Source organism: Spermophilus citellus (genome assembly GCF_964194105.1).
Source record: "Spermophilus citellus genome assembly, chromosome: 2".
Taxonomy (NCBI): domain Eukaryota; kingdom Metazoa; phylum Chordata; class Mammalia; order Rodentia; family Sciuridae; genus Spermophilus; species Spermophilus citellus.
Window position 1 is genome coordinate 203,378,318 of NC_138183.1, and position 14,646 is coordinate 203,392,963.

The following is a 14,646-nucleotide window of genomic DNA, read 5'->3' on the forward strand; positions in this document are numbered from 1 at the left end:
TTGAACCCAGGGCCTCCAGATGCTGAGCAAACCTTCTGCTACTGAGCTGTATCTCCCGCTCCTCATCCCTCTTATTAACCATTTCCCTTTTCTCTCTTCCACTGTCTATCCCTGTTATTTCTACTTAAGAGCCAAGAAACTACTTAATATCTGATAGGCATAACAGTAGCCAATGTATCTCAGCAAGATACAGCGAGGGAAAGACCAAAAGTGAACATTTATTGAATACCCACTATGTGCTGTTTTAAGGTATAAGATAATTTTTTCTAAAGGAGTTTATATCTCATTGAATTTAATCAGAAGAACTCTTGATATTTTTGATTTTCTGATATTTTGTAAATGTATATTTCTTTGCACATATGTATTTCTTTCTTTTTCTATTAAAATATATTGTTTTATGAACAACATTATAACCAAGTTAATGGAGTGCAAAGGATAAGGAAAAAATTAAATCATAATTCTGTTTGTAGCAAATAAAATTTACTTTCTCTGTTTTTGACAAATATTCTACTCAGTGAAGAAGGGAAACAACATTGGAGTACCTACTATATGCCAGGCATTGTGAAAATTGCTCTGTATTTTTCTCCTTTTATCCCATAGTAGTTCTATATGATTCATATTGTTATGCTCATTTCATAGTTGAAAAATTTGAGGCTTATCTTATTTTAGTTTAGCAGTTATTAGTTTAGACGTGCTGTGTTCTAGGTACTGTGCTGAAAACTGGGAATGCAAATCAGGCGAGTGGGACATCTTCCCTTCTACAAGGAATTAAAAAAATGGTAGAAAAGCAAATGAGTGAAAACATTTCAGTACAGTATGTTACGTACAGTGACCTAGAAGAGGATTGCTGGACCTGTATTAGGGCTGGTCAGAACAGGTTTGCTAGGACAGTGCTTTTCAAACTTTACTGTGCAGGTGTGGATACCTGGGTTACTTGTTAAAATGTAGATTCTGATTTGGAATCTTTGGTGGGACCTGAGAATCTTCATTTTGAGCAGGCTCCTGAGTGATGCCAAAGCACAGACCTTACTTTGAGCAGGAATATCCTGGAGGTGGATGTAGAACTTTAACAAAACTTTAACAAAGGTAGAAAAATGGAAAATATGTTCTAGACAGGAGACAAGGCATAGAAGCATAGAAGCAGCATGTTAAATGGGTACCCAAGTTAAAATCCATGCAGGTGTTGACACTCTACTGCTTGCTGGCCAAACTCAGCTCATAGCCTATTTTGTAAAGTCCCTGCATTTACTTTTTTGTATTTCTAAAGGGCTAGAAGTAAAAACAGAGAAGAACATGTGATAGAGATGAATAAATATTTGTCATTCAGCCCTTTAGAGTTTGTAACTTGTGATCTGTGATAGAGGTGGTGAATTGGGACTTAAGGGAAGGCATGCTAGAGAAATTAGGCTGGAGGATGATTACCCAGGGATGGAAAGCATGCCTTTATCTTTGAGATGATAGAGAGCCAAGGAAGATTTAGAGAGGAGAGTGACAGCCTCAAGTTTTTGTTTTTAAAAAATCCCTTTGGCAGAATATAGACTGAAAAGGGGCCACATTGGAGGCAGGGAAGACAAATAGGAGGCCCAAAGCAAGGCAAATGGTAGAAATATTTTTGACAAAGTTTTTCATTTTCTTTTGATTTCAACCCATAAGAAGAGAAACATTTTATTTATTTTTTTTAATATTTATTTTTTAGTTGTAGTTGGACACAATACCTTTATTTCACTTATTTATTTTTATGTGGTGCTGAGGATCGAACCCAGGTCTCACACGTGCAAGGCGATTGCTCTACCGCTAAGCCACAACCCCAGCCCAAGAGAAACATTTTATATTATGACCAGCATAAATAGAATAAAACTTATTACAAAGCAGTATTTGTTTTAATTGTGGTTGAACACAAGTATTTTTCAAAAATTGCTGGTTATTGCCCACCCATTGAATTGATTTCATAGTGGACCATAACCCACAGTTTGAAAACACTGATTTAGGAAAGTAATATCAGCAAGATTTGTCACTAGTTTGATGTAAAGGGTGAGGAAAAAGAATCCTGCTATGGATAAACATGTGAATGCTGTTGCTCCCAATTGAAATCAAGAATAAAGGGGAAACAATTTGAAAAGAGGTGATTTATTCCTTTTTGAACATGCTGAGTTTTGAGAGCTCTGTACGATTCCCAGGCTTTCCAGAAGAAAAGAGATACCAAAGTCTCATTTAGTATTACTGCCTCATTGTTTTGTTTAGCTGCTATTATTTCAATAGTAGTATTTTCTACATATAGGTGTGATTCAGGATTTAGTAAGCTGCTTTGGCTCAGGCTGGTAATTCAGCCATTATTCCCAGTATTCTAATGGAAAGAGGAAGCGTGAATCAAATAACTGGTTTACACAGAAAATATGTAAATGGGGAGTTAACTTTTGTATTCTACTTTGAGATGTTTATTTAATTTAGCTCTTGTATGTTAGTTTAATAAGATTATTGTTCTGGGGTTGGGGTTGTGGCTCAGTGATAGAGTGCTTGCCTAGCATGTGTGAGGAGCTGGGTTGATTCTCAGCACTGCACATAAATGAATGAGTAAAATAAAGGTCCATCAACATCTAAAAAAAAAAAGGTATTATGTCCAACTACAATTAAAAAAGATTATTGTTTTGACATTGAAGTAGACAACAGAGAGTAATCAGATCACAATAATAAATTTGTGTGTAGTTTTGTATTTGTAGTTTACTTTAGTTCTGTATATAAATACACTGTTAGAGGGTCATCAACTTTTTTTTTTGGGGGGGGCTGAGTACCGGGGATTAAACTCAAGGGCATTCAATCACTGAGCCACATCCCCAGCCCTATTTTGAAATTTTTTTAGAGACAGGGTCTCACTGAGTTGCTTAGTGCCTTGCTTTTGCTGAGGCTGGCTTTGAACTTGTGATCTTCCTGCCTCAGCCTCCTGGTTACCAACTTTTGATTCTTTTGCTTACTCTAGGCTAAGAAAGAACCATTGGCATTTTATCCATATCCCTTTCCCTGACAATAGTTTCTTTATAGAAATATACTTTTGGAACTCCAAATAATATTTTCTAAGTTGACCATTAGTAAGTAGGAAATAATTAAAAAAATTTTTTTTAAATTTTTTTTACACAGATTGAATACCTGCTTAAGAAACTTACAGAAGCTATGGGAGGAGGCTGGCAACAAGAACAATTTGAACATTATAAAATCAATTTTGATGACAGTAAAGATGGCCTTTCTGCGTGGGAACTTATTGAGCTTATTGGAAATGGACAGTTTAGTAAAGGCATGGATCGGCAGACGATATCTATGGCAATTAATGAAGTGTTTAATGAGCTTATATTAGATGTGTTAAAACAGGTAAGGATCCTATAACTATGTAATTTTCCTCATCTTTAGAATTTGACATGTTTGAAATAAAGTAGTAATTTTTTTTCTTTAAAGATGATATGAGGGCTGGGGATGTGGCTCAAGCGGTAGCGCACTCGCCTGGCATGCATGCGGCCTGGGTTCGATCCTCAGCACCACATACAAAGATGTTGTGTCTGCCGAGAACTAAAAAAATAAATATTAAAAAATTCTCTCTCTCTCTCCCCCCCCCCACCCACTCTCTCTCTTAAAATTTTGTGGTGCTAAGGATTCAACCCAGGGCTGCTCTGCCACTAAAGTACATCCCCAGCCTTTAAAAATATATATATATATTTTGAGGCAGGGTCTTGCAGTGTTGCCAGGCTAGCCTCAAACTTGTGATCCTTTTGCTGCAGTCTTCTGAGTAGCAGGGATTATAGGTATATATTATTGTGCCTGGCCAGTTATAAATTAAACTTTAGATTTAGAACAAGAATAATGCAAAAAAAGCAACAAAAATAAATTTAAAATAAATAAATGCTAAAGATTCTTTAAAAAAAAAGAATAATACTCTTATTTTTCTAGTTTTTTATTAGGCTTTCATTTTTTTTCCCCCAGTGCTGGTGATCAAACTCAGTGCCCCCTGCATTCTATGTAAACTCTGTTCTACCAAGTTACACTCCTAGCCCTAGGCTCTCATTTTAAAAGAATTACTGGTACAGTTTTGAAATATGGTTAAGAATTGAGATGCTACTATTTTAAAGGAACTATTTAAATAATTACGTTTCCCATATTATGTGCATATTCATACCCATTCATCTGTAAAGATATTCATAGCATATTGTTCAATGAAAAAGCAACAATCTACAGAACCTTGTGATCTCTTTCATGCAGCATGTGATATATGTGTGTGGAGTAGTCTGAAAGGATATTCACCAAAACATTCACAGTGATTGCCTCCGGAAAGTGTGATTTTTTTTTTTTTTTTATTTTTGGAATCATGTTTTCCTTTTTATTCCTTTTCTGTATTATTGGACTTTCTACATGATTTTATATTATTTTTTAAAATTAGAAAAATAGTCTTTTAGAAAATGATACTTTCATATAATAGAGTTCATTTTTTCTTATTTTACTCTGTTTTCTCCAAACCTAGTCTAGTATATGATATATACATGGGAAGCTTAATGCTTGATACATAGAATTTGTATATATTTTTAGTGGATCTTTCAAACTTATTACATTTTTATATGAAGCAATAACTGATTGTTTATTTACTTGTTTTGCTCCTTTATTTGTTCAGTAGGTGATATTGTTGTCTTTGCCCCCCCCCCCCCCCATGGAGTGTATCAGTAAACATCAATTAATGCTTAACTTGTGTAGGTTTTGGTGCTACAAAGAGGTATGAGACATGGTCTCTAAAGACTTAAAGGCCCATTAAGATGGCAGGATATAGGACTACTAATGAATTGTACTATAAGATATCTTTTGCTTAAATGTCCAAAGATTAAGAAACCGAACGAGTTATATGATTAGAATTTAGTATAATGATCAAATGAACTTTGCAGCCAAGTTAATATCATACATTTGATGATATAGTCTATTGTAGCCTATCAGCATCTGTAGATTTAATATTAAAAATTTCATTGATTTTTTTTTGTACAACTCTAAAAGGCTTTAGTCTATAATAATATGTGATTTTTTTAAGTAAAAATTTGAATTATACACCTTTGGGGCTAATATATGGAAAGGAAGTACAGAGCTTAGAGTGTGAGCTTAGAAGGTAGTATCCTAACTCCTGGTCCAGTTCTTTTCTGCTTATCCAGAGCAGAGTTCCTCTTCCTGTGTAGTGAGAGGTTAGGTGCAAAGAGAGGTTGCTACTAGAGGGTGAAATCCTCTAGTATTGATTGAAAGGATAGACTTGTCTCTGATACTCTGACATTTTCATTGATTGAAAATTTACGAAGAATTATTGTTAGAGGGTCTTTTTTATTTTATTTTTTTAAATGAAATAGAATAGTATAATGAACTTCTGTATACCTGTCACCCAACCCCAACAACACATGGATAATCCTACTCTATCTACTTTGTGCCTCTTCTGTGTTTTTCTTGAAGCAAATTCCAGACATTTCATTTTATCTGTAAATATTTCAATATATATCTCAAGAGGCCTGGAATTTTAAAAACTCACAATGTTTTAACATCAAGAGTTCTAAATCTGATACCTGTATCACTTTGTGGGTGTTGTCTCTAAAATGTTTGAAATTGTATGCAAACTTTTATCTGCATGTTCTTGCATGAATTTGGGTGTAATGCTCCTGGCCTTCATAGATTCTCAAAGGGCAAGAATCATTGACATTTATGTATTAGAATCATTGATAAGACAGTGGAGTAGACGAGTCTGCTAAGAAAGAAATATCAGCTTTTACACATAAAAAAAACAAGCATTGGGCTGGGGATATAGCTCAGTTGGTAGAGTGCTTGCCTCCCATGCACAAGGCTCTGTTTGTTTTTGTGGTGCTGGGTTCAATCCCCAGCACCACAAAAACAAACTACCACCACTAACAAAACCAAAAAACCCCACAAGCATTAGCATTTACATCAGATTTAATCTTTCCTAGGGTTACATGATGAAAAAAGGCCATAGACGGAAAAACTGGACTGAACGCTGGTTTGTACTAAAACCCAACATAATTTCTTATTATGTAAGTGAGGATCTGAAAGATAAGAAAGGAGACATTCTCTTGGATGAAAACTGCTGTGTAGAGGTAAGTCTACTGTGCAGGATTACCTGGTGCTGCCCCCTGCTGTCAAAGGAGTTTCCTCTCCATCCCTCTTTTAGTCTCTAGAGCCTGAAATAATCATAAATTCACATTTCCAAAATAATATAGGCATACAGTCACCATAGTTTCTGAACCAAAAATTAAAGATAGCTGACAAGATTTTCTGATATGAATATTTTGTACAAAGTATATAGAGATTCAACCTTTGTACATTTAAGGAATCATTTATTAAATAAAATGAAGTTATAAAAAAGAAAAGAAAAAAGCAAGGCAGTGTTTGAAATCAGGAATAAACTGAAAGATCTGGGGACATTTTGAATATATTAAGTAAAACAAGATTAAGCATTGTATTTGAAAAATTTGACTTTCAGGACACTTCATTCACAGCTACTAAATTCTGTTAAGAAGTGAAATCCTAGCTGGGTATGGTGGCACACACTTATAATTCCAGTGACTCAGAAGCCTGAGGAGCATGAGTTCAAAGCCAGTCTCAGCAACTTAGAGAGGCTCTAAGCAACTTAATGAGACCCTGTCTTAAAAATTTTTAAATGTAAAAAAAGGGCTAGGGATGCGACTCAGTGATTAAGTGCCCCTGGGTTCTATCCCTGGTACCCACCCTCCCTAAAGGTGAAATTCTCAAGAACATAAATTTTGAGTTTTTAACTTGTATTATGTTTATATTTGTTGAAGAACATGTAGAATAACTGAGCTCTCACTCATAGAGCATTTTGATGAAAGAAATGGTACAGATATATTATACCATTATACTTACCATATAGGACTGCAGTGCCCACAAAGGGGGCTGTTTAGATTTAACTGAAGAGAGATCACAAGATTGCTGTGTCTTTGTCATTCTACTCATAAGAATAAAGGGAAGAAACCACAGATTGCCAGCAACAACATCCTGGGAGCTAGGAGAGGAAACCACAGTAGATGGAGGTAGGATAGGACTCATCCTGACACGGAAGCCTTTTATGTCATAGGAATCAGTACTTCTTATAATGATCCCATGTGTGTACCTTATAGGGTTCCTACAGGGTGGAATATGCTTGGGTGCAGGAGTTGCTATGCTTCTAAATAAAGCATGGCAACCCCACATCCCCATCAGGTATATGTATTTCTCCAGGCAGATGTGGTATACCAGTTAGGGTTATTGTTACCATAAGAATTGCAACCTAGGGGAATAGCATTAGTAAATCAGTAATTTGCATTTGTAGGTGTTTTCCACAGACACTGAGCTTCAGTCAGATTTGTGTAAATAAGTTTTAAATACTTTTTTTATATTTTTATTTTTTAGAAGTAGTTGGACACCAATACCTTTATTTTGTTTATTTATTTTTATGTGGTGCTAAGGATCGAACCCAAGGCCTTACACGTGCTAGACAAGCGCTCTATCACTGAGCCACAATCCCAGCCCTTAAATACTTAATAACATTTTAGGGCTAGGGTTGTGGCTCATTTGTAGAGTGCTTGCCTGGCATGCATGAGGCACTACTGGGTTTCATCCTCAGTACCACATAAAAATAAAACAAAGGTATTGTGTCCACCTACAACTAAAATTATATATTTTAAAAAAAGTAAAATTTTAAAGAACTTATAACACTTTCTGTTTTAGTCTCTGCCTGACAAAGATGGAAAGAAATGCCTCTTTCTAATAAAATGTTTTGATAAGACCTTTGAAATCAGTGCTTCAGATAAGAAAAAGAAACAAGAGTGGATTCAGGGTAAGGCAATTTTTATTATATGCCATGATAAAGATGATTAAGAAATATTTTTTAATCTCATAAAAGATGCTAAAATATTGTTTCCTTATTGTTTATAGTTATATCTGCTTGTGACATAGTAACCAAAAGGAGAACAATTTAAGATGAATTCTCAATTTTTCATTAATTAATTTGCATAATGAACTTGGGAGGAAATTATAAATAGGAAATTTGAGGTTTTATTTACTGCTTAAAGCCCATGGAGTTTCCCCTTTTAGGACTAGGAAGAATGTTAAAATGACTGTCTTGTTATGTTTTTGGTCATATGTAAAACAAAAGTGGAATTAATGCGGTAGTTTTTAAATACTTCAAGTGATTTTCAAGTCAATTATTAATTTCCAAAAGAATAATAATCTTAAGAACATAAACTTTGGAATTAATTCAAGTTAGTAAAGAATTATATGTGAGATTTTATTTTAAACTGAAAGGGGATTCCAAATAGTCTTGAACATAAATGAAATTACACTGCATTGGAATCTTGAGTCTACTTTCCTGGGTCACATAACTTGAATGATAAATTCTGTAGCTGCTTTCTTCTTTGGAATGGAGAGAATAATAGTGCCTACTTCTCAGAGTTGTTGTGAGGATTAGAAGTTAGATGACAGATATACTTTGCACATTTTCAAAATGACATTCTTACAGAAGTTTTTGTGATAGATTGCAAACAATCCTATTGTCTATTAATTGGGAAATGGTTGAACAAATTATGATAGCATTACACAGTGGAGCACTTTTGCAGTACTCATTGTTTAGTACTTCATGTACACTTTTGCGTGTGCAGTACTGGGAATTGAGCTGAGGGCCTTGAGTGTGCCAGGCAAGTGCTCCACTTGTATGCTCCACTGTTATGGATATTTGAGATAACTTATACAGATAAGTAAAGTGAAAATACTGAGGCTCAAAGGACATGTTGTGTCACCATTTGTGTCAAAAGAAAGTAGAAGAGTTTATACATATTCATTTGCTTAAAATACCCCAGGAAAAATACATAAGAAACTGTTAGCATTTGTTGCTAATCAGGCAGGAAATCCAGTACCTGGGGCATAGGAGTAAGTGGAAGACTTCCAAAATGTCTTTTAATGCTTTTTGATTTTGAGCAATGTATATTAGTCAAGAAATAAAATTTAAGTAATTAAAAATTCCAGGAAAGAAATCAGGTTTATATGAAAATTAGATAATTTATGTAAAAGAAATGCATATTGAATATATATGCATCTTCCATGATATCCTTTGCATTCATTATATAATTTTTTTTTCCTTTGCTGGGTATCACACTTACGACTCATGCATGCTAAGCAAGCCCTCTACCATTGAGCCACTTCCCCACTCCTAAATTTTCAATAAATGTCAGCTAAGGTAATGTGATCTGTTATCTCAGGGAGATGGTTTTATAAGGCACAGATGAGGGACAGACTAAATACAGTTGGCTGCAGATCTGACATCAGGAACTTTGACTCCCTGCCCTTACTGTGCCTTAATCTTATTTAACTTTTAGCGAAGTAGAGAGAAGGGTGTTGAAAGTGTTGTTAGAAGTTCTTAAAATATGTGCAGTACAGGTGTATCATCATGCATTTTTGGAGTTAGAAGAGACTTAAAAGATCATCTCTTATTTTATGATCTCATTTTGGAGATGAGGAAGCCCATGCTTCAGGAGACTGGATATTTGCTCATGGTCATAACATGGCTTACTGGCAAAATTAGAATCCACGCTGGGTCTTCTGTCCTCTGGTTTTCTTCCTGCTGTGTCACTTGTATGGTAGACATGTAAAGAATAAAGTGTATTTCCCATTTTTCTCCACTACCTTTTGCAGCCATTCATTCTACTGTCCACTTGTTGAAGCTGGGCAGCCCTCCACCACACAAAGAAGCCCGTCAGCATCGGAAAGAAATGCGAAAGAAGCTATTGGCTGAGCAAGAGGAGCTGGAGCGGCAGATGAAGGAACTCCAGGCTGCCAATGAAAGCAAGCAGGAGGAGCTGGAGACTGTGAGGAAGGTGTGTGTGGGCTCAGGGCTGGAGGAGCACTCTTCATTTCAATGCGAAGCCACAGCCACCTTACTTACTTTGGTTCCACCAACAGTAGGCTAATACAATTTTCAGGTGAGGTTTGGTGAACTGTGTTCTCAAGTGTATCCAGATCACTTGTGAGGCTCTCTGGTTTTCCCAGCCTTAATAGCATGAAGGTCTCAGGTCAGCAAAAACATCTCATTGACAAAGAAGATATATTTATTTAAAAAATGAGTAAATTTTAATTTTGTCAAAGAAAGATGTGAAATTTCATCCTTTTGGGAACATGAAGGCTATTTTGAGGTGACCACTGCAGGACCCCTCCCCCCAGCTGCCGTGCACATTTATGAGTGTCTCCAAAGACTCTTAAAGTAGATTGAGGTTTTTATACTATTGATGTCAGAGTTATAGTCTAGTCAGTCAGCTTCTCCTTCCATCAAGGCTAGGTTGTCAAGTATTATAGAATGTATGGGATAGTTGGCACTCACAGGGTGACATTGTTCCCTTATAGGAGTGGCAGTAAGTCCCCCTTGTGTGGGCATGGTCTTTATTTGGGACATTTCAGGACTGAGCCTGTTTAACCATAAGCTTATAGACACCCCACCGCCTGCCTGCAATATCTTTACACTAGATATAGGGGTGACTCGTGGTTTGAGGCCTCACATTCCTCATGGGCTTCTCATGGGAAATGCCACACTGTACACTGAACCAAATAGACCCATAAGTATTTTCTAAAAATACATTTATAATCTTAGGTACTATGTGATCATACATCTTAGAAACAGCCATTACTAGGCAGCCCAGATACTTTACAAAAGCAGCTCCCTTGATTGCTCTTCTCCCCAAATCACTCTTATATCTTGCCTCTTTCTGCTACAAAACATTTTCCGTATCAAGTTCATTGAGAGTCTAGGCTGAGCACCTGCAATATAGACCCACTCTTTCCTCCCTTCTGTGCACACATTAGAAATGAATGTTATGAGGGTAGAGATGAAGTGGGAAGCTGGGGTGTGGTTCCCTTGTACTTTGTTAAATTTATGAAATAGGCCATACCTGAAGAGGAAAACATAAAATATGTATTGTAAGTTATCATACAATTAATACCAATGAAACTACTACCAAGGTTAAGACAGAATATGGCCAGTATTTTTTATTATTTTTAGATTTAAGTGACAGAAGAGTATATTTTGACATATTATACATACATGGAGTATAATTTATTCTAATTAGGATTTGCCAATATTTTGAAGCTTCCCCCTGCTTTTTAATTTTTAAAAATTTACAAACAGTTAAGATTAACAGTTTGTATATTGTTTTTTTGATTTTTAACATATGCTTGGATTCTTGTAACAGCCACGGACAGAATATAGAATAATTAATACCCCCAGAGAATTCCCTTGTGCTTCTCTTTTGTATTTAGACCTTGTCTTCACCTTTTTTTTTTAAAATTTTTTAATATTTATTATTTTTTAGTTCTCGGCGGACACAACATCTTTGTTGGTATGTGGTGCTGAGGATCGAACCCGGGCCGCACGCATGCCAGGCGAGCGCGCTACCGCTTGAGCCACATCCCCAGCCCCTTGTCTTCACCTTTAAATCCTGGAAATCACTTATCTGTTTCTAAAAAAAGTACATATTAACCTCAGTGTTCTGCATTTAGTTTCATTGAATGTATTTTTGAGATCTCTCTAAAACAGTGTTAGGAGAGCTTCCTTATTCTTCTTTTTGACAGCCTGACATTCTGTCATATAGCTGTTTAATATTCCATTGCATGGCTGTGTCATTACTTATTTAATTGATTCCCCCATTGAGGAACATTTGGGTTGTTTTTACTCTTTTAATAGACAGTGCTGTAGGGCATTATCTTGAACCTGTGCCATTTTGTATATGTTCATACATGTTCTGGTATCTCTGTAAAAATAATTCTCAGAAGTAGAATTTCTGGGCCAGAAGTGTGAAAGCCAGGCTGAGGGAACATCTGCCATCCTAAATGTTGCTGTTACTCCACATGGTGAAAAGTATTCTAGGGCTTGGCAGTTAAGGGCTCCTGCCTAGAGATGTCCCATATCACTCCTATTTACAATATTTTAATCAGAACTAGTCACATATTTCTAATGAAAAGTCAGCTGTCAGGTTTACTGGGGTTCCGTGTGTGTGGGGAATAATTTTTCTTCTGCTGCTTTCAAGATTTTCTTTTCTGTCGTTGTCTTATAACAGTTTATTGTGATGTTTGTGGCTGTGGATCTCTTTGTATTTTTCCTATTGAGTTTGCTGAACTTCTCAGGTTTGTAGGCTAATGTTGTCCCATCAAATTTGAGAAATTTTTAGTTATTTCTTCAAATTTTTTTTTCTTGGGCTGGGATTGTAGCTCAGCGGTAGAGTGCTCGCCTTGCATGTGTGAGACCCTGGGTTCGATCCTCAGCACCACATAAAAAAATAAATAAGTGAAATAAAGGTATTGTGTCCAACTACAACTAAAAATAAATATTTAAAAAATTTTTTTTCCTACTCCTTTCTCCTCTTTCTGCTATTTTTACTATACAGATGTTGGTGTTCATAATGATGCCCCACATTTCTCTAAGACTCTGTTCAGTTTTCTTCATTTTTTTTCTGTTCTAATTGCATAATTTATATAGATTTATTTTTCAGGGAGTCTTCTTGTAGCCCAAATATACTATTGAGTTTCTAGTGAATTTTTCATTTCAGTCATTGTACTTTTAATTTCACAATCTCTTTTTGGTTCTTTTTATAATTTCTTTCTTCTTATTGATATTGTCTGTGGGATGGGATGTCATCATTTCTTCCATTACTCCTTTAAGCATAGTTTCCTTTATTTCTTTGAACATATTTATAACTGCTTTGAAGTCTTCTGGCAGATATTCATCCAGGCCTCTTCAAAGGCAGTTTCTAGTTCCTGTTTTCTTTTTCTTTTTGTTGTTGTTATTGTTTTTTCCCATGTATGGGTTACGGTTTCCTCTTTCTTTTTCATGTTTTATAATTTTTTATAGAAAACTGGACACTTTATAAAACCATAGCAACTCTAGATTTTGATTCTATCACTCTCTGTCTTAGGGCTCATTCATTTGTTTAGTGACTTGGCTGGACTGTTTCCTGGACTGTTTTCTGACAGTGTGTTGCCTCTGTGCTTCTCAGAGGCAAGCCTTGGGCATGCACATAGTCACCTTGAGATGACCCTGATTTTAGCAGGACTCTCTTTAGGTGTTTCTTTTTCTACTCTCTCTGTTAAGCCATCTACCTCTGTTGGTATCACACCAAACTGTTAGGTCTCAGTATTTCTGTTGACTGTTCTATGTTTTTCACAATACCTTAGAGCCTAAATTGCCCCTTGGTCTGAATATTATTTAAATTCAGGTCTATATGTAATAAAGACTAGTCCTTAAGATTTGTTCTTGCCATGTGAGGGGACTGCCTAAGCTGTCTCTTCCCCTGGTTTTCTCTGTCAGGCTTTTGACTGGTCTGTAGTTTAGTTTGTTGCTCTCATGGAGCCACCAGCCTACTCCTAATTCCTTACCACCAAACTCTCTGTTGTTATCAAGTGTCCTTAGGCTTATTCTTCTTCACAATTTCAAATAAAGTCACTTCCAAACCTGTCTTTCTCCCTGGACAAAACTTCTGTGCGCATTCTGGAATTTGTGGAGATAACAGTATACTCTGCTTGGAATAGCATTCCTGCTTTATGAGCCTGTCAATTGATGGGGGAAGGTGGCCTTTGGTCTTTGTTGCTTACCTCTCCCTTTGTGAAGCTTCTGCCCCATAAATGAGTTGGGACAAGGGTAATCAGATCTAGTCCTCTCAACCTGCCCACCCTGTGAGTGGGGGCTGAGGGAAAGAGAGCTCCAGATCTCTTAGCCATGCTTACCTGGAATAGAGTTTCTGCAGCATAGAGCTGGGGAAGGTGAGGAATACTGGCTTCTATCCCTCCTAGGGAGTTGGTTGCAGCCCTGGGCTGTGAATTGAGAGGAGAGGAGCCTTCAATCTTAGTTTCATCTGCCAGAAGTGGATTGGGCAGATGGAATGTGTTGTGTCCCAAAAGCTATAGACTCACTGTTCTTAGCTGAGATTTAGTAGATTTTCTTTTTTTTTGTTTTTTGTTTTGTGGTTCTGGGGATCAAGCCCAGGGCCTTGTGCATGCTAGTAAGTGCTCTACCACTGAGCTGCATTCTCAGCCCTTAGTAGATTTTCTTAGATAAATGTTCTCCATTTCTTTATGTGTTTAGGATAATTTCCAGAGACTTTAAGTGGTTGTTTCCCCATTTTTTTAATAAGTAATTTTTATCATTTATTGTTCCACTGGGGAAATGATCCATGGAGCTCCTCAGGCCCCTCTTCTGGCAGTTGAGCTCTGGTAAAAGTTTTAAGGAATAATGTGCAAGATAAAGAACTGGAAGATTAGGGGCTTGCCTCACACATGTGAGGCACTGGTTTCGATCCTCAGCACCACATAAAAATAAATAAAATAAATAAAGATTTAAAAAAAAAAGAACTGCAAGATTAGATCTCAAACCTGGTGAAAAGAATTGCAAATGAAAATAATTCAATGGCTGTACTACAACTTCCTCTGCAAAATATTATTCAGACATACCAGTGTTCATTCATGTCATTTATCAAATTTGTTTTGCATGTTAAAATTTGTTGCAAATTGCTGGGATGGAATTCCAATGGGTCTAAGAGTTTTTATTCTTTTTTTTTTTTTTTTTTTTTGGTACCGAGGATTGAACCCATGGGCACT

General features: G+C 36.2%; 1 protein-coding gene across 2 annotated transcripts in view; it reads left to right on the forward strand.

Annotated features, from left to right (window-relative positions):
• Positions 1–14,646, forward strand: part of SWAP70 (switching B cell complex subunit SWAP70) — a 70,219-nt gene that overhangs the window by 44,264 nt on the left and 11,309 nt on the right. For both annotated transcript variants that reach the window (XM_081279683.1, XM_081279684.1), the window contains 4 exons: positions 3,133–3,360; positions 5,967–6,113; positions 7,744–7,852; positions 9,703–9,884. In XM_081279683.1, the coding sequence (XP_081135809.1) occupies positions 3,133–3,360; positions 5,967–6,113; positions 7,744–7,852; positions 9,703–9,884 (666 nt within the window). The remainder of the gene's footprint in view (positions 1–3,132; positions 3,361–5,966; positions 6,114–7,743; positions 7,853–9,702; positions 9,885–14,646) is intronic.